Source organism: Siphateles boraxobius, unplaced genomic scaffold, assembly GCF_051911475.1.
Source record: "Siphateles boraxobius isolate OS27281-9 unplaced genomic scaffold, OSU_SipBor_1 222, whole genome shotgun sequence".
Taxonomy (NCBI): Eukaryota; Metazoa; Chordata; class Actinopteri; order Cypriniformes; family Leuciscidae; genus Siphateles; species Siphateles boraxobius.
The window spans coordinates 617,920-645,911 of NW_027508836.1; the positions used below are offsets into that span (position 1 = coordinate 617,920).

Genomic DNA, 27,992 nt, shown 5'->3' on the forward strand with positions numbered 1-27,992 from the left:
TTTCAACATTAATCTTTATTGAAAGTGGGTCATATATGTTGTCGAAATGTAAAATAAATTTTGAATTTGGTGCCCTCTTGAGGAAAGACATAAAATAACTTTAGGGCGCATTTGAATGAAAGACAACAACTCCCACAATGCACCACATTGCAAAGGTCCGCAAGCCACTCCCACTAATCCAGAACAGTGCCTATGAGGTATCCGCCTATCCGAGAAATCACACAAGGATAGCTGCCACCAGAGCTTGAAATTCATTTCATTTGAAATGGTGAATTATTGCATGATAATTGTTCCTCCATCAGCCTCAGCTGCTCTTCGCTATATTGCGGCTCGTAAAAGTAGCCACGAACGTCTGATTCGAGCATCAGACTTTCAAAATCCTCTTCTTCCATATCATATTGAGTAGCTGCATTTCGCCATTGTAACTTCACATCTGAATTTAATATTTCATTAAAGGATTGATTTCAACTAATCATTGGGCTTTATTTAATGAATGCTTTCTCACCTCAGGCCTCATAATCAGTGACATGAACAGATCCAGAATAACTTTAAAAGTCACTCACAAGCACAATGATGTAAACATGTTTGTTCAGTGATTGAAACCCTGAAATATTGCTGGTCCCATTTAAACACTACAATAAATGGATCACTTTACTATATAGACTCAACTCATCTTATTGATCTAGGCTACTTCATTGCCAATTTTACATTAAATTGTACATTAAGTGATGTTCATTGTTTATTTAATTGACATTCATATACTTAGTATAATTTTACCTTTGCAAAATAAAAAAGGATAAATATGACTTTTGGCAAAAGTTAGTTATTAATATTTCCAAGTTAAATGTTTTTTCTTTTGTAGTTTTTATATGAAAATGTAATAACTCCAGCATTTAAAGAACATGATGCAAATAGTGAACCGAAAAACAATATTTCCTCGACTAGATCTTCTGACCGGAAAATTTTCTGTTTTGAATTATTAAAAATTAGCCTACAGCTTCATCGGAATGGTACGAAAATATGTGACTTTTATGGCATTTGGAATGTGAACACACACAAAATAATTGAGGGCATGATTCGAGCAGGCTAAGGGGTCGTAAAAAAAGCGACCTATTTTAGCGACCTTGCCGCTGGTGCCACTTCTCGTGGGCGTTGAGTCCGATCCTTGAGCCGCACACTCGACCGCAGATGGAGCAGGGGAAACCAGACACCAGGGGGGTACCAGCCGTCCACTGGTGTCTCTTGATGCGCCTCTCGGATCGTCGGTCTTGGTTGGTTTGATGTATTTGAGAGATTGCAGTTGCACAGGTGACATGCCAGGCAGGTCTGTCGAGTGCCAGTGATTCAAGCTGCATGGGGGGAATGTTCGCTCTCTTTAGGATGTCCCTGGTGTAGTCCTTAAAGCGCTGCATTTGCCCTCCAGAGGACGCTTTGCGCCCATTAGTTGACTGTAGAGGACTTGACGGGGCAATCGGTGTTCAGGCATGCGTATGGTGTGCCCTATCCAGCGCAGATGTTTTTTGGCAACAGCTGCTTCCATACAGATTGAGTCAGTGTTGCTGAGGATGACTGTATGGGGGATTCGGTCTTCCCAGGACAACCTGAGGATCTTCTGTAGGCAGCGAATATGGAAGGCCTCTAGGTTGATGATGTGCTGGCGGTATGGGGTCCATGACTCTGCCCTGTAGAGCAGAGTAGAGACACATACCGCATTGTAAACAGCAACCTTGGTACTGACCTTCAGGTTACGGTTTTCAAAAACCCTGTTGCGTAGGCGTCCAAAAGATGATGAGGCTTTATTTATCCGGGTGTGTATTTCTTTGTCCAGGGAGCAGAATGAGGACAAAGTGGAGCCAAGGTAGGTAAAGTGGTCCACTGTTTTAAGTGGAACACCGTTTATGTGAAAACTGGGGGGTGTGGGGGCGGAGGTAGTGAGATGGGACATGACCTCAGTTTTTTGAATGTTGACCTGTAGGCCAAAGAGCCGACGTATGTTGAAGAGGCTTCCGTCAAGTCGGTATTCCACATGGACACCGTCTTCATGTCCCATGACACGGTGGAAGAGGCAGGTGATGGCAGAGAGGAGGATGTTAAAGAGCACCGGAGCCAAGACACAGCCTTGCTTCACCCCAACATTTACCTCGAAGGACTCTGACTGGAGTTCTCCAGTGAGCACTCTGGCTTGCATCCCGTCATGCAGTTGCTGTAGGATGCGGAGAAACTTGGGTGGTACCCCAAGTTTGGAGAGGTGTTTCCAGAGCAGTTCACGGTTGATGGTGTCAAAAGCTTTGCTGAGGTCGATGAAGGCAACGTAAAGGTCTTTGTGATGTTCTCGGCTCTTCTCCAACAGCTGCCTCAAGACAAAAACCATGTCTGTCGTGGATCTGGTCTTACGGAAGCCACACTGAGTTTCCGGAAGCACAGCTTCCGAGATGTGATCAACCAGTCTGCTGAGCATGATCTTGGCCAGGACTTTCCCTGCGATGGAGAGGAGAGATATCCCACGGCTGTTGCCGCAGACTGCACGGTCTCCTTTCTGCTTGTAAATTACCACGATGTTAGCATCCTTCCAGTCCTGTGGGAGGGTCCCATGTTCCCAGATGTTTTGGATCAGGAGGTGCAGGCAACGCGTGAGGAGGTATCCTCCGTATTTAGAAACCTCTGCAGGGATTCCATCGGGTCCAGCGCTTTTGTTGTTCTTCAGCCCTGCAATAGCTTGCCGGAGTTCTGAGTAAAGTGGTGGGGTGTCCAGGTGCATGGTAGGTGGCAGGTCTGGGAGATTATCCAGAATATGTGGGTCGACAGGGTTGACGTGGTTGATGAGACTGTCAAAATGATTTGCCCAACGGGCAAGAATCTCGTGGCGGTCCTTAAAGAGGATCGCGCCGTCAGCTGATCGGACTGGGGCAATCACCCTCTTCCTGGGGCCGTACAATGCTTTTATGGCATCGTAAAAGCCATGACTGTTGTTGCAGTCTGCCAGGTTCTGGATTTCTCGCGCCTTTTGCACCCACCAGGTGTCCTCCATAGTCCTGAGGGCTCGCTGGGTTGCTGTTCTTGCAGCAATGAAGGAGGTTTTAAGGGTGGGAGATCCAGGGCAGGATAGGAGAGCTTTGTGGGCCTCATGTTTGGTTTTTAGGAGTGACTGTATCTCAGCTCAGATGCAGTCAAACCAGTCCTGGTGGTGTTTCCTTGATTGGCCTAGCGCCTCTGTGGCTGCGCTATGAATAGCCTGGCGCAGTGCTGGCCAGTCGGTTGATTCCTCTGGGATCTTGTTGAGGTTTTCAGCAAGTAGCCGTCGGAGGTTATCTTTGGTGGTAAGGCTATTCAGCGCTGTACAGTTGAGTTTCTTGTTTGGAGCCATCCTCGGGCCACGGGGTTGAATGCTCATGAGTAGTTTGGATCTGACCATGAGGTGGTCAGTCCAGCACTCAGCTCCGCGCATAACACGGGTCAAACACACACACACACACACACACACACACACACACACACACACACACACACACACACACACACACACACACACACACACACACACACACACACACACACACACACAATTATAAACACAAATGAACTGGTAGGGCTATTACAATACAGCATAATTGAGTCAGAAGACTGAAATACGAGGCTGAAATGAGATCAGATCCAGATGGATTAAGCTGTAATTATTATTATAATAATAAAATATAAATAATAATTAATATAATTAATAAAAATTAGAATGAATATATATATATATATATATATATATATATATATATATAAATATATAAAATAATCATTAATATTAATATAATTATTAATTATAATAATAATAATATTTAAATAATAATAAGCTGTGATAAAGGATTCCTGTTTATTTTAGTAATTTTTGTATTGAATGTTAATGTTACCTGCTGTAACAATGCTTTCTCTGTATTCAGGTTTGACTGTACCGTAATAATAATGCAAAAACGTGTACACTTCACATCAAATTTTATTTTTATTTTTTTATAAACCTCGACTAAAAATTAGACTATTATTTGAGAATTTCTAAAAAAATAGCTTACATTTTAATCCACATCTTAAAAGTAATTTTGTCCAAAAACAACTACAGAATCCGCAAGCCACTCCATAGAGAGCTATACAGGCATATTGGTAACACCAAGAAATTACATGTTTTATTTTATTTTATTTTCTATCAACAGATGGCGATAATTTGACTTCAAAATTGGATTTAAAAGGCCTGTCTCTAGTTTACACTGTCAGTGAAATGAGACCCAATTCCGATTTTTTACTCATATGTGACCTGTGATGGAGGAAGACACCAGCTTCAAGAACCTTTTGACTCTGAACTTCAAAACCCAGAAGACACACGGCATGACCACAATGCACGACTCTGCTACAAAGTTCCTAGTCAGCATAGGACATAAAACTTTTAAAGTAGATGAAAATGTGTGCTCAAAAGGAAGCAAGAGTTTGCATTAGTAAAATTAGAATTTTACTGATTTAAAGAAAATCTTGAATGCAGGTGTAAGCCTCACGTGCCAACAGACTATGCACTGCTTTTTGAAACATACAGACATTGTGCCAGCTGCTGGGTGAAATATACACTGCTGCACATTAGTTTTCCATGACAATGACTTGTTACAGGAAATACAAACTCCAAATAGGGTATTCGTCACCCTAATGCCAGATAGTAAGCAAACCACCTAAGCTGGGAAAACTAGCATGACCTAGAGCCCCTTTGTAACTACTGTTATCCTAAAAGTGCTTATTTGATCATTCCGATCCAAATGGGACATGATATGCGATACACATTTTGATCACTAGCTGCTGGCTTGTCTAAATGCAGATAAAACGATAGCTGGAATTGACATCTCTACTTAATAAATAATAATAATAAAAATAAAAAAGGGGTCTTAACTGGAATCGGTAATTTCAGCATTAAAGGGTAAGTCTGTTTGACAAAGGAATCTCATCTCAGCGGCATGCAAACTGTCCCGGTATTTATTAGTCTGCTTTGGTTGAAGGAATCCAAATTGCAGTATTGCTTAATCTGTTTCTGACGAAGGAATCTCAGTACAGTGTTATATACACGTAGACTTGGGTGATGCTCCCCTTTCTACAAAGTAAAGACCTTACAAATGATTGTTAGATTGATGTAATTCACCTAAATTTTGGCTGCATCTACAAGCAGAGAGCTACCTAGCGATCAAAACTGTTCACTCGCTGAAAAGTCAGTATTTATGCACGAGATGGACGTAACTATATAGGCTTAGACAAGCTTTGACTTACAGCAAATCTATTTCCTTACTCTGTAAACAAATAGAATAAGTTGCGTAAAGTAAAGAGAAGAGTTCCATGAGTAAAATTTGCAAATGCCAAACCACATTTGCATTTTACTGAATGTAACATCAAGTTCTTGAAAGACTTAAAGTATAGGCGCCCCCTTTTAACCCGTTTAAACATGCATAACTCATTTAAAATGTGCAGACATTCTTCATGGACTGTTGAATTGGTCTGGCATGCACTGGTTCCCATGACAACGACTTGTCACAGGAAGTGCTAACTCGTGACGTCATTTTGTAAACAAACCAGCCTAGGTGGCTAAGCTAATTTAACCTAGCGTCCATCCAGCTTAGGCTAAGCTAAGCTAACCTAGCATCCATCCAGCTTAGGCTAAGCTACATAATAACTTCTACAGTTAGCGGTTAGCGTCATTTACTTGAAGCCTTAATTACAGCTTTTATGTATACAGCGCAAAGTATTCTAAAATACTTTCTTTAACCCCATTTAGGGTTTCTAATTTTTCTCTTTCCTTACTTTCAATTCTTCTCAGCAGAATTTCACCTTCACTAGTTTAGGCATAGTCCTTGCTGAGCGCTGTAGGCTAAATTTGCAGATGCCCTGTCAATTAAACCCAAGTTTAATTACATGTAAGCTGTGTAGCTAGAGAAGAATTCTTATAGTTATGAGAATTTTCATCAGCATGTTGACTAAACCTTTGGAGGGACACACACGGTGTGGTCTTAAACACGCAACAGCTGTGACCCACTATGGAGTGTTGGTCCAGGCAAATCTAAAGGTTAGTCACTAGTGCTATTGATTATTCTCAATTTCAGATCATTCCCGCTGTTTTGATCACTTACTTAAGTCCTTTTTATTTTTATTTTACTTCGATAATAATAGCAGTCAGCTATTCACTTGTCTATTCTGTCATGTATATGATTTATTTCCATTTCCTCTCTTGTTCAAATGTGGTTCCATTTCCCATAGGGCCCAGAAAGGAACCAGAGACACCTTTATTTGTGATTTTGTTTATTTTCAACAAGTGCACTAATTTTTATGACCCTGCAACACAAGTAATTTCAACGATTACTAGGGCATAACTATAGTCCTGAGGATTGATAATAAGCATCATTTGAATAGGAAAGCTGTCCTTTTTCCTCCTATTCTTCACTTCGTCAAGCCGTAGTGAACCACCAGTTAAGTCCAGAGAAATATTTTAGTCATAAGAACCATCTTAAGTCATTTATTTCATCTCGGCTATGCCCTTTCCAGGAAATACTCTCGGAACCACACAAGTCTTAGCCTCCTAACATCCACAGCTAAGATGATAAGGATACAATACACACTTCACTAGCTAGCTACACATGAAATACCTAGCTTTATGCTACATATCTAGCGAACCCATTAAACCGTGGCTTTGAACTTTCTAGGGTCATGCATTAGTCTCTCACCACAAGTGTGCCAAAATGTTGCAGATCCTCTGCTTAACCTGACCTTAACCGGACAGGAGACCGAAAAGACTGACAAGCCATCGCGAGGAACACTGTTCCACCCATGGCTGCTGACATCCGACGGCACCAGAGCCAACGGAACTGCACCATGAGAGAAGAGGACAAACGACCCATGACCCAAGCCAGAGTTACAGCCACACCGGGGTGATCAAGATTCTCATCTCCTTACCCCACCTTATGGGTATAAAACAGAAGGTAAACAACCTCACATAATAGATCACAGCGTCCCACAAGGAGCGGACCTGTGCCCAAAGCCTTACAGACCAGCTAGAGACTGAGGTTCGAACCAGATTCAATGCAGCTGGACAGAGCATGCCCAGGGCCAGCACATAACTGTCACCATGGCAACAACCCAGGTACCAGCCAAGCCCCTTGGAGAAGCCATGGAGGACAGTACCCTCAACCTGCAAACACCACAGGAGGAACAACGGCTGTCAACGACAGCATCCTCTTCCATACCCTTCACACAGGTGTCAATCTGAGGCTCCGCAAGGACAGCTGGACGCACCTGCCTCAGAGCTACTGGAGGCGCTGACACACGCAAAATAGCTCCCTGCACAGGACTCACCCAAGGAGTCCTGTAAGGTACAAGCTTCCGACTCCTTGCCCCCCCCAGCTTAGGCAAGCTTGCGTCGGCACCACCATAAGGACAGAACAACACTTCAATCCTTCAGACCTCTCGTGACTGAGAGGCTAACAACCACCTTCTGACCTCCGGCCACCAGCACCAGGTCAGCTTGAAAACCTCTCTATGCTACATAGAGGCCTAACCACTTCCTGCAACCACAAGGAAACACATGCCCCAAAACTAATGAACTTCAGAATGCCCCAACACCTGCTGCCTCAACACCTGCTGCAGAGACCTGGACTTGGCTACTGTCCACATCACCAGCCGTGGAACGACCACCGCTCCAGAAGACACGAGCAACCAGAGGCCACCATGGCCTTCCAGCCTTCTATGACAAGTGTGTGTCTGATCTCTCTGCACTTCCAACTTCGCTCGTGGTTGTCCTTGAGGGGGGACAACAACGATCGAAAGGGGGGATCTGTAGGGTATGGACCAATCAGACACATACTAATTATTCATTATATACAAAGGTTTATGAAACTCCTCACACAGCCCAAATGAACAAACACAAGGGCAGAAACAGTGTCATGTTACAGGGCATGATAAGGAGATTTTACGACCTCCGAGGAATGTGGCCACATACTCAAGAGAGAGACTATGAAACAGAAACCCTCTTTAAAACAGACTTTGCTGCATTAATCATAGACTAACTGATCTATAAATGAACATGCATAAAACTGTGAAAGAAACAGTGTAAATGGTTTACTGTCTCGTGTACTATTAGGTATATATTATGGTATGTATCCTGGTATACAACCAACTAACGATCAATGTAACCTCATCTGTATCATGCCTCCTACCTAATTAATCCTCATTTAATGACTCACACTTTGATGTACATCACCTTCTTCTAGAATGCAGTGTGGATGTGTTATAGCTATCTGAGCATTAATGAAGGTATAATCATGCTAGGGACAAAGATCCGTAAATCAACTAAGAGCCACTTTCCCTCTCAGACATGTCACCTTTTCTGATTGGTCGAGTTCAACCCTTAGGGGAGGATCTTATCCAGGCCTTATTAGAGACAGTCCACATGTGACCTCCCTCTCTTAGTTCTTTCATCCAGCCGCAACACTGTTCTGGTTATACTGGGGAACCCCCTCCCCCTCCACGGGGGCCCCAGGGCCCAGCAGGCCTCGATCCAACCAGATATGGGCTCAGGCAGGAGAGAGATGACTCTCTCACAAAGAACCAAGGACAATCTCAAGAGTTTTGGAACAAAGACTCCAACCAACAACGACTCCAATCACCCATCCTTCCGACTTCCTCACTTCTCCTGGGTGCTCGGCGTGGCCTCAACAGAGTCCCAGGCCTTGACCAAACCAGCCATGCGTTCCTGGAGAAAGAGAACGCTCAACCAACTTCCACTTGACACTGCCGGAACCATCAACGACTTTATTTTTCAACAACTTCAAGAATTGTTCCCATTACAAATGCAAGTATTCAATTCAATGAAATGTGAAAATGAAATTCTGATGGTTCTTCTCATAGACCCTCTTCCGGTTTCCAATTTCATCCTATCACTAACATATTTATGTATTCATGTGTGTATGTTGTTTAGTTTATTTATATTCATATAAATATCTATATTTAGTTAATAAAACTTAATATGTATTTGGTTCTGTTTTGTTTGCAATACAAGTCACTTTTCGATCACGGTTTTTGCTACTGGCTCAAAGTACTGTACAGGCGAAGAAATAATTATTCTTCTGTGGCCATGGAAGATACCCTTTTCTTAGAATAAATTAATAATCAAAAGAGTTCGTTGGAAGAACTGATTAATTGATTGTAATATTAATTCAGCCACATAAAGTTAATCCAATTAACTGACCAAAATATTTATAATTAATAATAACAAGATATTATTGATTATTAATATTTCCAAAAAGCTGAGTTCCTTACACCCACAACTCTTGCTGAGTTTGAAGTCAGTATAAAATAAGCCGCACAATATTAGAAAATACTGACATTGCGATATTTTGTGATGTATATTATGATATATTTTGAAGAAAATACAGGATAGACCGGTTTCAGAGGGAGGCACTATGTTCATTTACAAGCGTGCAGCTCACAGCGTCTCAGAACAGCTTGATTAACGGTAATTAGCTATGTTTCCATCCAAAGTTGTGGATTTAAGTTATACTGCCAATGTGTGATAGAAAACAAAATCGTCACTTCCTGGGAAATTGCTGCAAAATATCTGTAATAAAAATACTGCAATTGGGTAAGAAACTTATGACTCTTTACTTCCGTACATCATAAATTTCTTGGTGATATTAAGTTATCTTGCGTTCGGATTCCTGTTGTTTTCTGAACGCAATCATGTGAGATGCTTCTAGGAGGGAATTAAACCAAATTATTCTGATGACAGACTTTGGCTTAGGCATTTCAGATCAAACCAACATCTGAGATGCTGTGATGTGATTGGTCCGCTGGTTAGTCCAGTTATCCAATCACATCTTCTGTTGAGCCAAGTCGAGTTTTTTTGTTGTGCATAGAGGAATTTATTCTGTAAGTGTTTATGCGTATGTCTTCTTATTGGATAAAAAAAATCCACCTCAATAAGTGCATACTTTTTTTATGAACATTTTTAGAATTTATCTGCATCTTGGGGTTTCCATCCAGTAATATCCCAAAAATAGATGGGTAGAAACAGCTAATGAGACTCATTTTATGGGTTTTACAGGGCCGAGAGGTGCTCATGCATGCTGTTCTGGACAGAGCCGCGTCCGTACAGAAGCGTGTAGCTGCGTATCTCATCTTGATGAAGAACCCCACGCCTGCTGAACTCGCTCAACTGGCAGCGGCTCTCCTTGTTGAGGAAAATCCTCAGGTCAAGAGCTTCATCACCTCTCATATCAGCAACATCTTGAGCTCTACCGCACCAGAGACAATGGAGTAAGTAAAAAAATTATAGGAAGAATAAGAACCTAATCTAATTTTCAGAAGAAAAGGTAATCTTGTATTGTTTACTCCCTAGCTTGAGACTGAAGATTCGAGAGGCCTTTCAAGGCAATGAAATTGAAATGCTCATGGAACCAAACGAACTCTCTCGGTACTTCAGACTTGGATCTTTAGAGGGAAACATCATCTTTGAATCTCCTAAAGAACTTCCAAGGGAGGTCATGCTGGAGATGACCTTGAATGCTTTTGCGTTTGATTTGGACTTGATTGAGGTACAGAGTTCAATAAAACTCCAACATTTCCTTGATTATGGCCCTATGAAATAATTTCTTTTTGCCAAATTCTGTTTGCCATAATCAACCAGCCCTAATGTCTTGGATTCTTGCTTTCAGATTGGCATGGAGGGAAAGGGCTTTGAGCCCATTGTGGAGGCTATCTTTGGTGACAATGGATTCTTCCCAGATACTATCATGAAGACCACCTTATATGCCACCGACAAGATGCCCGTTGAACTCAATGAGGTCTTGGACAACATGCTGCCGTTCATGGGAAACGATAGGAAGAAGAGACAGGTATTAAATGTAGTGAAAGTTGCAAATGGATGTATTTCTTCACAGCTGGATTCCAATCTCAATCTCTTCTGTGTGCTGTAGGCTTCTCAAAACATAGTCAATGAAATCAGTCATAATGTCAACAAGCTTATCGAGGACTTAAAGGCCCAGGATGCTCCTGAAGCAATGGTGTACCTCAAGCTTCTGGGAGCTGAACTTGGGTATCTTGATACAAAAGATGGCAAGATGATTCACAATCTCCTTAAGATGATCCCCACTGACGTGAGTACAGTTTTACCAACCACAGCTGTCAACACATGGATTCTGTCATCAGAATTAGTAATGCAAACAATGCAGTTGTTATATCAACTTTTTAATAACACATTTATGTTTCTACTCCAATTTGTTGTTGAAATATAAGTAAACGGTGGCTGTACTAAAACTTGTTTTCGTGACAGATTTATTCAAACATACGTTACATAATGAAGACAACAGGATAAGTAAAAATATAATGAATATGTCATATAGTGCAAATATTTATCAAAAGGTAAATGTAACTACGTGACATTGTTCTCAAACTGTTTTATTGATGTCTTTCTGTGGTTGAAACACTGATTACATGAGACATGATTGATTTCAGTAAGTTGGTCTGTCACCACACAAATCCACATTTATTGTTTGAATTTTGTGATGAAATTGACAAAATTTGAAAGCTGAGACTTTGTTTCTAAACAAAAGTATCAAAGCCCAAAGATTATTTTGTTTATTGGTTGGGAGGCTCTACAAAAAATACGTAGTAAAGTTTTCTTCATGCATCAACAGAGAAAAGCATTGACCAAAAGATTGATCTTGAGATTTAAAGTGAAGTCAATTATTTTATCCTTTAAAACTCATCTTTGATAATCAAAATTATATATTTAAAAAATAAAATCCCGTGAAAATAATATCTTTGTGCCTTAAAAATAGCTTCAATGTAACTCAACACCCTTGTGCCATTTAGTATGGAATCATGAATATGCAGATTAGTCCCCACCTCCACACACTCACATTAAAAATTTGATGAAAAAATGATCAGTATAGATTAAAAATGAGAAATCGACATTGTTAATCCAGCACTAGCGTCCACACAGCTGACATGTTTACCCGTTGTAGTTTATCCACGTTGTGGAACAAAACAGACGCTGAACACTTCATTAGAGAAACGTTAATTAAACGTCACTGTTGGGGTCAATGATTTCTATACTCCAAAACCCTTTGCCCAAAACAACAATTTTCAGTCACCGAAATTTCTTTGCATTACTAATCAGCATTATATTTTTGAAATAGTTCCTCAAAAGACTGCTCTCAAGTGTTGACAACGAGCTTTTCCTTCACTACATCTTCATGGATAATGAGTTTTATCTGCCCACCGGAGCTGGCTTTCCACTGAGAGTGGCTCTGTCTGGTACCTTTACTCCTGGAGTCAAAGGAGGATTGAGCTTTAATCCAGGCAGGGTGAGTCCAACACACTTCAGTCGTGCACGTGTTATTGTCAACAACAGATTATCTTGCATTTCTACTATTATGCTCTAAGATGTGTTCATGTTTTTGAAAACTGCATTTATTTGATCAAAAATATAGTAAAATTGTGAAATATTATTAAAAGTTTAAGTAGCTGTTGTCTATGTAAATATTTTGTACAATGTAATTTATACCTGTGATTAAAGATGAATTTTCAGCATCATTACTCCAGTCTTCAGTGTCACATGATCCTTCAGAAATCACTATAATATGATGATTTGATGCTCAAGCAACATTTATGATTTCATCAATTTTGAAAAGCATTTATTTGAAATAGAATCTTTTGTAACATTATAAAGTTTTTTTTAATGTCACTTTTGAGCAGTTTAATGCCTATTTGTATAAAAGTATAGTTTTATTTTCAATTTTTAAAATCGTACTTTTTAAAATTTTTAAATGGTAGTTTTTCACGGTTTCCACAAAAATATGACTGAACACTGATGATAATCAGAAATATTACTTGAGCATCAAATCATTATATTAGAATGTTTTCTGAAGGATTATATGACACTAAAGACTGCAGTAATGATGCTGAAAATGTAGCTTTGATCACAGGAATAAAATATAGCTGCAAGCAGCGATTTTTCTCAGAAGTGGCTGTAGCGCAATGCAGAGCAGAAATAAAAACTGCTGAAATTGAACATGCATGGAAAAACAGCTGGTTCAGAAGTACAGGTGAAAATGAACTCAAAATTAACAGAACACAGAATTTTTATACAAAATTCTATAAGTATGAACAAAACACACTTATTTTTAATCAAAGAGGAAGAAAGAATAGTACAACCCTTAGATAATAAAGGAATTGAAATGACGCAACATTACACACAATTATAATGATAAAGTTTGAGCCTTTAATCTCTGGGTCAGGGTCAACTCAAGTGAGAATCAACTCAAAATATATGTATATATAAATGCACCACATGTTATATTTTATGAGTTCCTTCTCAGATAGACAACATGTCTGAAACAGAAGCAACTTTTGCACCACTTCTGGCCACAGTACGGCATGTGCCGCACAGGATTCAAACCCACGACCTGAGAGGTTCGGGGCTCATGGCACGGGGTTTAGCAACTTGCGCTACTCAGTTGATGCTGACTCGCCGAACTGCAAAGGAGAGCCTTGAGAGGTGTGAGACTGAGGACACAACAGCATTACTTAGCATGTTAACCAGATTAGCATGCTAAGCTAGTTTAATGCTAATGTAACTTTAACAGGTTAACCTGATAGCTGAAGAGCCACATTAGAAAGAATGGCATCTGGTTAGCATGCTAACAAATTAGCAAGGTCAACTTTGAAGACGAATATCTTGGGAACGGTGGTGAATATAAAAAATCCGTTCTGTTCTGTGCGGCTTGGTCCAAAGATCATCTGAGCCAATTTTTTACAAAATTGAGCAAATTTTGTCAACAGTCTTTCATTTGCTTCATTTGTTGGAAAATCGGAATCGGCAAAAACCAAGGCACATAATGGCATAAATCAAATTTTAAACAATGTTTTTAAAAGTTACAAGCATTTTTGCAAAAAATTTGTATCTCTGGAACACAAGGTGACACTATGTTCAAACTTCTCGGGTACCTTCAGGGCATACCCTTGATAAAGCGTACCAATTTTCGTTTCGATTGATCAAAGTTTAGCCAAGATAAAGCCTCAGAACCAATTTTGGGTTGACCTCCTTAAGTTTCTGACATCATCACTTTGAACAAAAATGAATAAAAAAAAAAATCTGTTCATTCATTTCTGTGCGGCTCAGTCCAAAGATCATCTGAACCAATTATTATTATTATTATTTTTTATAATTTATTTATAAACTTTTTCAAAGCATTAACAGAAAGCTTCATACAATTAAAGTTAGAACTTTCCCCCCATTATAACCCTTTCCGCCGAAATAATTAACCATACATTACATACAAGAAAAGACAACAGTAGTAATAGTAATCACAATTAAATTCAATTTAAAATAAATTTAAAATAAAAAAAAACATATATACATACATAGCCAATAATAAAAATTTCGGACATATTCGTGGTCCGTAAACAATTATAAAACAAAAACCACAATTGGTGGTCATATTTAACATTGATCAACAAGTCTTCATCTTCTCAAAATGTGTAAAAACCAATTCTTCTACAAATTTTCGACCGATCCTTTCATTAAATATTTAATTTTCTCTAATTTTAAGAATGTTACTAGATCACATAACCACATTTAGGCTTGAGGCGGGTTTGTTGACTTCCACTCCAATAATATTCTCCTTCTCACTAATAAGGTGGCAAAAGCAATAACATTTTTTACTTTATTTGTCAATCCATGTTCTGGTACTCCAAAAATAGCAACTTCAACACTGGGTTTTATATCCAAGCTACAGGCCTCATTTAATGTTTTAAATATGAATGTCCAATAGTCACTCAGCTTTTGACAAGCCCAAAACATAAGAAAAATGTCTACCTTGTCACCTTTGCATCAATCACACAAGTCATCAACATTTGGGTAAATTTTTGAAAGTCTGCATTTTGTGTAATAGGCACGATGGATGTCTTTAAGTTGTATAAGGCTGAGGCGTGCGCAAGAGGTAGATCCATTTACTCTATTAAAAGCCTCATCACAAATTTCGTCAGGTATTTCACTTCCTATGTCCTTTACCCACTTACCTCTTATTCTGTCAATTAAAACATCATTTGAGGACATAACCATCTTATTTATTGCTGCAATTTGACCTTTAAGAAAAGTAGGAGACAGAAGAATTTTATCCAATAGTGAAATAGGTGGCAAGTCAGGAAAAGTAGATTTGAAAGTATCGTTAGGTTGGACTGTGACAATTGGAATTTCTCTGAGAGGTCATTAAAACTGGCAAAGGTGTTGTTTATGTAAAAATCACTACACCCGGCCAGGCCTACCCTCTGCCATTGTGCATATGTGAGATCTATTTTACCAGCAGGAAACAAATGTTTTTTACGGAGAGGGCTTAGCTTAGAAGAGTTGCTGAGTTTATGCCTTTGTCTAAACTGTGACCATATTTTAAGCGTAGAACGTACTACTGGGCTTGAAGAGTATTTAGAGGGAGAGAATGGTAGCTTCATTGTTATTAGAGTAGAAAGCAATGTAGAAATACAAGTATTTGCCTCCACCTTACACCAGAAAGCAATGTAGAAATACAAGTATTTGCCTCCACCTTACACCAATCAACATCAGGGGAAGTATTCCAACAAATAATTTTTTGAAGATTTGCAGCCCAGTAGTAGCCCATAAGATTAGGAAGAGCTAAGCCTCCCTGGGGCCTTTGCCTTTCGAGGAGCTCCTTATGAATTCTAGGGTTCCTTCCCCCCACAAGAATGATAGTATGGGTTTATTTACAAAAAAGAAAAAAAATGTTTTTGGGATAAAAACTGGAAGGGACTAAAATAAGTATTAGAATCTAGGTAAGATATTCAAATTTACTCTGCCTGCTAGATACAAATGTAATGCATCCCATCTCTGAAGATCACATCTGAACCAATTTTCGTAAGAATTGATCAAAATTTAAAGGAGTAGTTAAAAAAACAGAATACTGTACTTTTCAAAATGGCCACTACTGTAATGGGCAGAGTCTTAATGTAAGATATTGAATGTGATCTGCATAATGAGAGAAATCCGGTGTACTAAGTTTCATTTTTCTAGAACAAAAGGTTCAAAAGTTATAACCATTTCAAAACTGGTGGTGGCGCTATAGAGTTGGTCGTAAAGACTCGTAAATTGGTCCAATAACTATTCTTTACCATCCCTACAAGTGTTGCCAAACTCCATAATTTTACTATGTTCCGTTAGTTGGGCTACCATAGACTCCCATTCGGGAGGAATAAGAAAAAGAAAAACTATAGGCGCTTGGCCCCTTATTAAAGTTTACTATAGTATATTCACATAGAAAACAGCTGTTTTACATTGTAATAATATTTTACTTTTTTTTTTAATTCAAATAAATACTAAAACAATCTTAATCCAAACTTTTGACTGGTAGTATACTAACATGAATTGACTACTACACAGAAGGAATTAGCTCTGACCTTGTCTGCTGGCATTGAGTTTGTGACTGAGATTGGGACTCACTTCCCTGACTATGTTCACTCTGGTCTGGAGATGCACACGAACATCTATCATGAGAGCAGTGTTAGAGTGAAGCTCTCTGTGACTGACAGCAAGCTCAGGCTCTCCATTCCAGCTCCTCGTGGGCCAATTGAGCTCATCAGCGTCATGTAAGTGAAACTGGATTATCAATGCATAAAGGATTTAAAAGCCCTTCACATAGGAGTAGGGCTCTGCAATAATGGTTAAACAGATAATCATGATTATTCTCATTTGAATTTTTTACAGTTCATCAGAATTAATACACTTTCATTTGACCAAGAGAGTCAAGTTGATTATGATGTCAAAATTGTGAGATGTAAACTCAATTGCAAGAAACTCACAATTGCAGGAAAAGAATTGTGATACTAAGAAAAGTCCTTACCTATATACATTTTATTCCTTAGCAGAAATAAATGGTTGAAAAAAACAAGTCTGCACCCTGCAAAAAAATACTGAGCTATACAGAAGCATAGGGGCCCAGGTTAACAACTATAGCTTGACGAGTACAGTAAAGTGGCTTGGGCATAAACTTGGCTTGTTCAGTTCAAGTCAAACACCCCAGTCAGAATGAACAACCATGCTAAAGGAACATTTTAACTTGATTTTAATAGTGTGGCCCAATACATAAAACTGAGAACAGTCATGAAAGATCCAACTCCAGTTGAAAATCAATACCAGAGAGACTGTTGGGTTTCATGAAATTTATTAAATTAAATTCACATGACCAGTTTAACTTCTCCACTAGACACCACAGTTTGCCCACTAGAGACAGTCTTGATGGGAGTGTCCCTTCCTGTAGAAGTGGTAGAAGCATTAGCATTTAAATAAGAAATTCACAGTTCCTGAAGTCGGAATACAGAAAGCACTCACTTTTCCGACTGCAGCCATGCTCACAGGAGCCAGAGGAGGGATGGCACACCGCTGTACTACAGTGGATGAAGATCTAACACAGGGGCAAAGGGTTAAGCCATAGAATTCACTGTAAAAAGCACTAATATTAAGGGTTGAGGTAAGGCTGCAGAGCATACGGTTTCCTGCAGAGGAGCCAGTGATGCTGGATCTACAAATGTGAACATCTTCACAACAAAGCGCTTGTAGTGGGTCGGGAACTGAAGACCAGATGATCCAGACACTGGAACCAATGTGGTCAGGTAACGATCATCCTGGTAAGGGCATCTGAAAGGCAAAGAGGCAGTCAGAAATGCCTTACAGCACACTAGATGGATAAAGACTGGCCTTACTCACCCATCAACCAGAAGATCCCATTGGGGTAGACTGAGTGGACTGGGGGTTGATGTGGCCCAGCAATGTCCCAGCATCAGGACAATGTTGGGGTCGGTCCTCTCCAAAATGTGCACCTCAACATACACAGGCTCCCGCAGGACTTTTGTAACTGGATAATCAGCATCACTGTAGTAGGACGTGTATGCCTCGTCCCCTGAGGAAGAACGCAGTGTTTAACTAGAAACTGGAGTTTTAGAAAGGCTTTAGGCATACTCGGGACAAACACTTACCTTCTGCACAGCCTTTGGTGACACATTGACCATTTGCCAGTCTAAGCGCCACCCTGAGGGGTCCAGGAGCAGCTACTGGTGGAGGTGGAGGAACGGTGTTGACCTCCACAACCAGAGCTTCCACAGATGTACCAGAGTACCTACACTGGAAGAGAAGCCTGGACAACAAACAGTGAGCTTGTAGCATTTGTCAATGATTCGCATTTACGATAAAGCATACATCACTTACTCAAAATGGCTGTCCCTTGTGATGGAACCAAGTGGTCCGATACCCACTTCATATGAGGAGGTCATTCTGTTTTCATACACCACATATCCACTGTCCTCCTGCAAATAGTAACACTGTTGGCATCCAATCCATTCTAAGCCATGCAGAATAAAACCACAAGCAGCTACTCGCCATCATGCTTGTGCCACAAGCAGTGACAGGGAACTGGTATATAGCAAAGAAAGGTGTGGATCCCACAGGACTGCAAGCTGGATCATTTCCACCCAGGAGACGGACTGAATCCAGGCTCAATCGAGGCAGCGTAACATCTCTAGCCACCACTACCACAAACTGCCCATCTCTTATACACTGGACAGTCACTGGAAAGAGTTACAAGAGCAGGTTATTGATGAGGATCAGTTTAACATGAATGCCTCTACATTGACTACACTCTTACCTGCCTTCCCATAATAACACTGCTGGCCATTAAAGCAGCAGTTGATAGCAGCACACTCAGCACCACTGATACCAGGTGGTCCACATTGGATCTGCTCATAATCAGCTACAGTACATTTGTCAAAAGGCTCTGCCTGTGCCACTGGCTGCTTAAGTTGAAATTGCTGACTAGCTTGCTGTTGAACCTGCTGAGGAAACTGTTGACTAGCTTGTTGTTGAACTGACTGTTGAAACTGTTGACTAGCTTGTTGAACTGACGGTTGAAACTGCTGAGGAAACTGTTGACTAGCTTGCTGTTGAACTGACTGTTGAAACTGTTGACTAGCTTGTTGTTGAACTGACGGTTGAAACTGCTGAGGAAACTGTTGACTAGCTTGCTGTTGAACTGGCTTTTGTACCAGCTGAGGAAACTGTTGGCTAGCTTGCTGTTGAACTGGCTTTTGTACCAGCTGAGGAAACTGTTGGCTAGCTTGCTGTTGAACTGGCTTTTGAACCTGCTGAGGAAACCACTGACTAGCTTGCTGTTGAACCGGCTGAGGAAACTGTTGACTAGCTTGCTGTTGAACTGGCTTTTGAAACCACTGGTCAGTTTGCTGGAACGTCAGAGCTTGAGGACTCTGGGGCAGATCACTCCACTTCGGAAGAGCATGACAGAAAGCACAGAACCAAACACAAAGTGCCAGAGACTGAACAGCACACCAACTTCTTGCCATTGTTCAACAGCTAGTCACACTGCTGAAATGCTGCCCTTTGGTCTTTTTGTACTCTACAGACTTTGGCTAATTAATGATAATCACTCCCTCTTCATTAACAGTCATGATTCTCCAGACTTGTATGACTGGGAGTTTATGTAAATGGGGGTTTTCATTTGTTCTTAAGATTCAATTTTCATTTATTTCCCACCCATTTTGAACATATATTGAATGCACATATTGAGCTGAATTCAGAATAGTTTACTAGTCCTATTTCTGCCGTTCCGAATTCAGCCTTTGTTTTATGCTTCATTATGTGAATATAATAGTGGATGTTTTGGCTATTCTGTATTGTTTTTTTTAAAACACATCTTGGATTTCTCATGGCAACAGACGTGTATTCAGACTGACTCAAGTGTTTGATATGCAGGATTATGTTGCAATGATATGGAAGCCTTTATCAGCAATAGCTGGTTTATTCCAAAATTTTTAATCATTATAAAGAGAAAGTTATATAATAAAGGCTTTTAATATCCTGCACACACTGCAAGATCATTCAGTATAGCTCAATATTTTATTTAGCAGGCTGCAGACTAGACCTGAAATTGAGGCAATAATTTACCTCAAATTAATTTAAACATGCACATTTATTGTAATTTGAGTCTTGTCAGAAAAGAACAGGATCCGTTAAAGTCTCTCTTCACCAAAACATACAAAATTATTTTGCCTGCGGTCATCACCGTTGTCTCTGGTGGGTAAGAAATGGTCATACAAATAAAACTTGGTTTCACTACCAAAGCATTCATTCTCTAAACTATGCTTGAATTAAATTATTAGAGTTCTCTTCATGAACTCATAAGGGCTGATCTTGGATGGCCACATATGCAATGCTCTCAGTTAACAACCAATGTGGGTTTCACCAGATTAGGAAAGTACCAGTCTACTGTTAAATAAACACTACTGGGACCACCCAGAAAAAGGTCCTCTCCTTCATCGCAAGTTATGTGTAATGCAGTTTGATATTAATTTTGTTCCAGACACTTTCCATGATCAAATGTCACTACAAAAATGGGCAACACGTTACTTTAGACTTCAAAAGAACTTGGGCATGCTTGAGTATCAATACATGTAGTTATGTTAGTCCAGCGATTAAGTCAAGGTAAAGACCCAAAAGAATTGCGTAATTTTCAAACCCAAGCGTTTTTTTCCCCAATGCTTTCCAATCGTTTTTTCCCCCAACCCAACTCTTTCTGTTTTTTTTTTTTTACCCAAAACAAAGAGTTTAAGGATTTAAACTCTTGACATCTGGTATCCGCAAGCAGGAAAGCTTGTGGAATGTGGAGGCTTGTTACTAATGCAATATAATGGAAATAATTATTTTTTAGGATGAATAAACAGCAGGCCAATGTCACTGCGTTTATGCTTAATTAATAGACAAGTAAAAATTGTGATCACAATGAAAATATGATTAATCGTACAGCCCTAGAAACAAGTCAAATTATTTTACATACATTAAATGCTGTTATTTTCCCCCATCTATAGCAATTCTCTGGTGTCTGTTGTTGGTGCCAAGGCTAAGCCCATTCCTGCCAAGGGCGAGTATATTAATATGAATAAATGCACTGCTTTTTTCCCTGGACTGAAGTACTGTACAGTCCTGAAGTATCCTGATGCAATGTCAAACGATGCTGCCCCTTACTTTCCTCTCACTGGTGACAGCAAGTAAGTGAAAATCATCTATATACTGATATCGAAATATTCCTTTTTCTCAAACATTTCATCCACACTATGTATGTGTTTAGATTTGCTGTTGAGCTCGATCCATCTGAAAAGGTCACAGAGTATATTGCCACCATCAGCTACGCATACGAGGATGAGGCAGACAAAGTCACGTTTAGCCTGATGGCTGAAGGTCGGAGACGGCTTAACAAAATACCTAACTGGAAAAAAAGAGAAAACACCAATGTTTAAAATAACCATCATTTGTCTTTTGCTTACTAACAGGAACATCCCATGAGGCCAGAAATGTAATGATATTAAACAGCATCTCTGCAGAGTTGCTTATCGATTCTCTTCAGCTTGATTCTAAAGTTTCTGCAAAACTGAAGCATGGTGAGAAGTTGACTTTGGAAATTGAGAGTGACTTAAAACTCCCAGAGACGACTTCTGTTCAAACACTCATCCTGAAATATGGTACATGTCCAGTACAAAAGGCCTGTCGCGATTATTGAGGAATTGTCTGATTGTGGTAATATGGTCAAATTTAGATATGCAAAATAATTGTGCAGTTTAAATTTCAAATTTCAGTTTGCCATTCAAATAAGGAAATGTACGACCATGACAGTATAATTCTAGTGAATTATCTCTCTCAAAATATCTATTTTCAGAGAATGAAAAGATTGAGGCTGAATCTAAGTCTGATGTCAGATCTGAGATTCAAAGAATCATTCCCAACATCAATGCTACAGTCAAAAGCCTTCTTGATCGCCAGATTGGCCTGAATGAGTTGAAGGTCCGCGATGTTCTGGCAAAGGCAGTTGCGGTAAGAACTTCCCTCAATTTTTTTTCATCAGCATTTGAAAACACCCAAATAAATAAATGCTTATTAAACTTAAAGTGATTGTTCACCTTAAAATGGACTAAAATTAAGTCATTTACTCACCCTGATGTTGTTCTGTTAATGGAGTATACCCTTCTTTCTTTTTCGGACCACAAAAGGAGAACATTTTATGTTTTAAAAATGAAGTGCTTGCTCTTGTCCAAATTATGGCAGTGAATAGCGACCAGCATCAAGCTTTTTAAAAAAGATGCAAAAGCATCACAGAATGATCCCTTGTGACACGTCACATACTCCAAGTGTTCTGGGGGTTTACGATAGGGTTTGGTGAAAAACAAACCGAAATTTTATGTTTGATTTAACAAAAATCCTGACCTTGGCCGCTGGTCTTCTGTGCTCGACTGCATTCATGAGACTCTTATTAGCGAAGCGGTTCACTCCGACTCACCCAGAGAAACACATGCTGTGAGAAATCAAAATGAATTAAAACCCATTATGAAATACAACACCTATAAATCACAAAAAGTATCCAAGAACTTTCTTTACTGAATCAAATATACCCTCAATTGGAACTCAGTTTGTCTGATGATAGATGTGAACGAGATAATTTTTTGTTACGACAAACACAAAAAAGTAGGCTACATGGATTGTATTTCATGTCGCTTGATTTCTCACAACCTGTGTGTCGGAGTGAACTGCGTCGCTAATAAGAGTCTCATGAACACATGCAGTTGAGCACAGAAGATAAGCGGCCAAGGTAAGGATTTTCGTTAAATAATATATTAAATTACGGTTTCTTTTCCACCAAGCTCTATCGTAAAACCCCAGAACACTTGGAATATATGAGATGTGATGCATCGGATCATTCTTTGATACTTTTGTGTCTTTCTATGAAAGTTTTCTATTGTCTGCCATTATATGGACAAGCGCGAGCAGGACTTTTTTTATTCTTTTTTTGTGGTCTAAAAAAGAAAGAAAGGCATACTGCATTAGAACAACAGCAGGGTGAGTATATTATGACTTAATTTTCATTTAAAATATTCGTTTTTTTTTTTTTTTTTTTACACATGTGCAGAATTTGGGAGTTCACACCGTGCCTGTGATCACTCTTCCTGAAAGATTGTTCCTGAATGTGTGAGTTAATGTCACCATATTCACCAGTATTTCAATTCAATTCACAGTTACCAGTTAAAATGAACACATGCTTTTTAAACAGAGAGGCTGCTGTTAAATATCACTTTGGCCAGCATTACTATACCATCACTCTTCCCTTGCCCTTGGGTGGAAAATCCACTAAGGATCTGAACTTTCCCACAACCCTCTCCACACCAAACCTGATTGTACCTCATCTCGGCCTGGAATTTGAATCTGCTAGCGTTAACCTTCCAGAGCTCTTCATTCCTGGGAGTGTGTCGCTGTCTGTGCCGACTCTCGGATTGGTAGAGTTGTCCGGAAAACTAAACAGCAACTTCTACAACTTAGAAGCTGCTGTGTCTGCAGCCAGAGATCCTGCTGAAAGTTATTCTGCTAAGTTTGAAGTCACCAGCACAAGTCCTGTTGACCTCCTCTCCATAAAGGTTGAAGGTAAACCTATAATTGAAGTACCACATGCACTGTATGCATGCACTTGTTTTGGATGGTTGCTATTTGATTGATTTATTTCACAGGATCTGCTCTAGTTGAGACCAAACCTGGCGATTCTCTCAAGGCTAACGTAAAGGCTGTGCTTTGCCACAAGATTATCAATGCCACGATTGGTGTTGAGGGGGAAGTGGAATTTGCTGAAAAACTCAGTGTGAAATCCAAAAGCAAGCTTGAAGTAATTAGCCACGTTGGAGTGCAAATTTCGCTGGAGCACAATGGACAGTTTGGCGTTGATGCCGAGGAGATCTCTGGAGATGGAAACCTGGAAGGATTCTTCAAGGCTGGTTCAGTCCATGGTTCAGGAAACCTTTTGCAATCAGTCTCAGTCCTCCCTTTCAGACAAGAGGCAAAGATGAATTCTTAACTGAAAATAGATTCAAAACTTCTTCAGGCTCAGAACTCCTTTGCTGTAGCCTTTGCCAATGGAGAGCTGATGATTCTGTCCAACAACACAGCATTTGACAACCTTCTAACATTGCTAAACATTGCTAAAATAACCTTCAAGGAATCCCAGCTTGATCTAAATTCTCATACAAAAGCACAGGTTCTTGGCCTGAAGATCCAAAACATGGTTGAGACCAGAGCTGGTGTTGAAGCAGTTAGCATTAAGATAGAGACCTCAACTTACAGCATTGAAGAACGTATCCATTCCCTGGTCACAGGAGCACTGGACATCAGTGGTCTAGCTATTCACAGTGACGCCTCTTTTAAACTCACAGGACACCAAGCTGTCCACAAAGCCATTTTGAAACTCAATAAAGATGGCCTGAGAACCAATGGCACAACCTCACTGCAAAGCCTCCTGAGTCTCCAGGAGCTTAAGCACACCTTCGAGATCACCTACAAAAACAAAACTGCCACTGCTCAGTGCAAAACCATTGGAGAAATCATGGGAAGTCGCATTAACCACAACACTGAACTAGAGATTGCTGGACTTTCCTGTAAAATCAAAAATCATATACGTTTCAACTCAAAATCATTTGATTTTGACACCAACACTGATGGTACAACTATTCCATTCCGGTTCAATTTTGATGCCAGTGTTAATGGTAAGGATGACACATACTTCTTGCATGGAGATGCAAGTCATGATTTTATTGCAAAAGTCTTTCTACAAGCAGAACCACAATCCATAGCTCACTCTCATGAATGCAAGATCTCAACCCACCTTAACCTAGACTACGTCATCAATGTCAACATTAAATCACAATTTGAAAGCATGTCTGACACTTTGCTTATCCCCTCTGAACAAAGGATTAAAGTGAAAATTAAGGCTGAAGTGAACGACTATGCCATTGAACAGAAAATCAGCGCTTACAACAGTCCAGGCCGGCTTGGGCTGGAAGGGTCTGGAAAAGTGCACACCAATCTGTTCAACACTGTCAGCACTTCTTATCAGGACTTTGCAGTCTCTGGCTTCCTAAAGTATGACAAAAGCACCGATACACAATCAATTAGCTTGCCTTTCATTGAAAGTCTTTCTCAAGTCCCTGACAACATCAGAATAACACTCGTGAGCATGGGCGAGACCATGAGGAAATACATCAACCGAGAGGGGATTGCTTCCAAAATTCAGGCATACCTCATCATGTAAGTGACTTTGTGTCCAATTTGAACTTTGAGAGAAGAGCTGTGCAGCTGAAACATGCCTTGAAAACTCTATACCAAGAGAATACATTAAAGCTGAAATGTCTGATCAGTGCATTGGACAAATTAGCGAGTGATATGTTCAACCGTTTCAGTGAGGCTTTGGATATTTTGGGCGAATTGATTGTAATGGGTATGCATATTGACAAAGTTGTTGAAACCCTACCAAAGCACATCAAGGTTTTGATATTTTCCATCATTGAGGATGTACAAAACATTCTTAGCTTGATCAAGACCCAAGGTTACACAAAGCTGAATGAAATCTTCCATCCTGCCAGTGCTGTGAACAAGCTTGACAGTCAGATTCCTGCAATTTCGACATCTCTTCTAGTGCCATCTTTTGGAAAACTGTATGGTGAATTCATAATCAGCAGCGCTCTCTACAACGCCAGAACCTCTGCAGAGTTCAAGAACGGCTCAAAGAGATACCCTTTTTTCACAGCTTGCTTTAACTCTAAAGGAACCTCTGCAAACCTCAACATTCTGAGTTACGATCTAGAATCTACAGCACAGATATCGATCCCCGAGACGAGTCCTGTAATGGTGTCTGAAACTTTCAAGTTAACACACATTGAATTGACTTTAGACCAACATGCATGGTTGACTCTGAATGGATCTGCCTCTAACAATACTTTCTTTCTTGAAACTTCATACAAGAACCAGGTGAACATCCCCTCGCACTCACTGTCTGGTGAAGTCATGCTGATTCAGAAGGCTATAGCTTGCCAGGAGGATGCTGCATTCACACTGACAGTTAAAAATGAAGGAACTGGCAGATTTGCCCTTTAAGACTTCTCTGAGGAAGGTACCCATGAGAGTGACCTGCATTTGAACATGGGCCTTGGCGCCGCCAAGCTGTCTTTTACTGGCCACACTGATAGTGATGCTTTGCAGATCAAGATGAAGATGAAAGTGAATGCTGATGCTGTTGCTCTAAGCCACCTTGAATTCAATGCTAGTGTTGATACTGAGTCTCCGTTTATCAAGAACAGTTTTCTGGTTACTTCTGGGAAGGCTCGCTTGGGCGATATGATGGTGGAAATCAAGGCATCCCATGTCACATCGGTTGTAGGAGCTGTCAGTGGTGTCCTCTCTAATGCCGCCAACATCATAACTTGTCCTAGTAAGGTTGCTATTGACTTTCAGAACAGGGGTATTGCTAAGATCAACCTCTTCGAGTGTTTTTCAGCCGATGTTGATGTCCAGAAAGACTACGCTGTTACCTTCAACTCTGACATGCAAGAAATCAGCAGTGTGGTAGTCGCCTACTTAAACAATTACAACTACAGCCATAACTTCACAGCCAGCAATAATAAAGCTGAGATGGGTATTTACGCTGTTGTGAATAGTTTGGCCAGCTTTGGGTACTTAAATGCTGCAGAAATGTTTGTGCCAGCCATTTTCAAGATTCCATCAATCAGAGAGCGGAACTTGAATGATAATACTGGCCTATGGCGTGACTTTACCACAAACAACCAGCCTGTTGATCTAAGAGCCAAACTTGTCTACCAGAAGAGTTGGTTTGCTCCTATTATTGATTTGGGTCTGATTGTTCCTTCATTGAGTAACCTGGTCTCTGACGTGTCTTTCAAGTCCTCTATTCTCAACTTCAATGCTAATGCAGGTATTTATCCGAAGGATTACTGGATGCGTATTAGTGCCACAACTGCATCCGTGTTTCAGGGATTGAAGGCCAAGCTTGATGGAACCACTAGCCTGACCACAAAAAGTGGATTGAAATTGGCCTCTTCTTTGTCTTTGGAGAATGCCCACATTGGCGGTAATCACGAGAGTACCTTGACTCTGCAAGAAATCTATGAGGCTGTATTGTCTGTGGACACATTTGCTAAGATTAATCTGACAAGGTTCACTATTGATGCTACTCATCAACTTTCTGCGGACACCAAGGCCCACCCAAAGGCAGCATCAAACTTAAAGATCAAGTACACTTTTGATCGTCCAGATTCAGAGGCTGCTGGACATGGAGATGCTGAGAATACCTTGAAGCTGGATGCAACTCTTTCCTTTATCTCTATTGAGTCTGCAACCCAAATAACCACAGATGCTACATTGCCTGATGATATCAAACTTAAGGGGAAAATGGATAATCAAGCTAACATCTATGTGAACGCTGATGGTCTGAAATCCAATCTGAAGACTACTGGAAATGGTTACTTTGATTTTAAATATTCCACGTTTGGGTTTGACATTAGTGACCAGCTGACCTGGGAGGGAGATCTTGACCGTATTTATTCTTTGCTAGAAATCAATTCAAACTATACATATATCTATTACAATTATACTGAAATTGCAATAAACCACACTGCTCTTGGTAAAGTTGAACTGGTTCCCCTGAGCACCCTCTTGGCTGCTGTAGACATATACTTGACTCAGCCAAGTCACAGTGATTTTGATGTAAGAGATACACAAAGAGGATATATTTTATCATGGCATGGGTTAAATAGCAAAAGAGAGATTTTCTCCCGTTGGTACAATTCTAGTACAGCAATAACAGTAGAGTATAGTGATTTACCCGTCCTAAAGGGTGTGTTTGGGTTCTCTTCTAATCTCACATCTCCATCTACACTTCAGGAGTATCAGGGTGAATTAAGTGTAAGTCTAACTGGCTTCAAATAATTATTTCACCCATTTCAACATTAATCTTTATTGAAAGTGGGTCATATATGTTGTCGAAATGTAAAATAAATTTTGAATTTGGTGCCCTCTTGAGGAAAGACATAAA

The 27,992-nt window shown here is 40.0% G+C and overlaps 1 protein-coding gene and 1 pseudogene across 1 annotated transcript; one reads left to right on the plus strand and one right to left on the minus strand.

The window, feature by feature from the left end:
- Positions 1-7,129: 7,129 nt before the first annotated feature.
- Positions 7,130-27,886, plus strand: LOC143747489 (apolipoprotein B-100-like; annotated as a pseudogene).
- LOC143747463 (zona pellucida sperm-binding protein 4-like) lies at positions 17,236-19,433 on the minus strand. The gene is made up of 8 exons (XM_077240243.1): positions 18,711-19,433; positions 18,446-18,633; positions 18,275-18,372; positions 18,046-18,203; positions 17,777-17,969; positions 17,560-17,707; positions 17,402-17,474; positions 17,236-17,324 (listed from the first exon to the last, which is right to left on the minus strand). Exons 1-8 carry the CDS (start codon positions 19,420-19,422, stop codon positions 17,248-17,250), a joined length of 1,647 nt encoding a protein of 548 aa, XP_077096358.1. The 5' UTR covers positions 19,423-19,433; the 3' UTR covers positions 17,236-17,247.
- Positions 27,887-27,992: the final 106 nt, after the last annotated feature.

Coding starts and splice junctions, on each gene's coding strand:
- LOC143747463 (XM_077240243.1), bottom strand. CDS start 19,422: ATGGCAAGAAGTTGGTGTGCTGTTCAGTCTCTGGCACTTTGTGTTTGG. Junction 17,970..18,045: donor CACCAAAGGCTGTGCAGAAG/GTAAGTGTTTGT, acceptor GTTCTTCCTCAG/GGGACGAGGCATACACGTCC. Junction 17,325..17,401: donor GCATGGCTGCAGTCGGAAAA/GTGAGTGCTTTC, acceptor CCACTTCTACAG/GAAGGGACACTCCCATCAAG.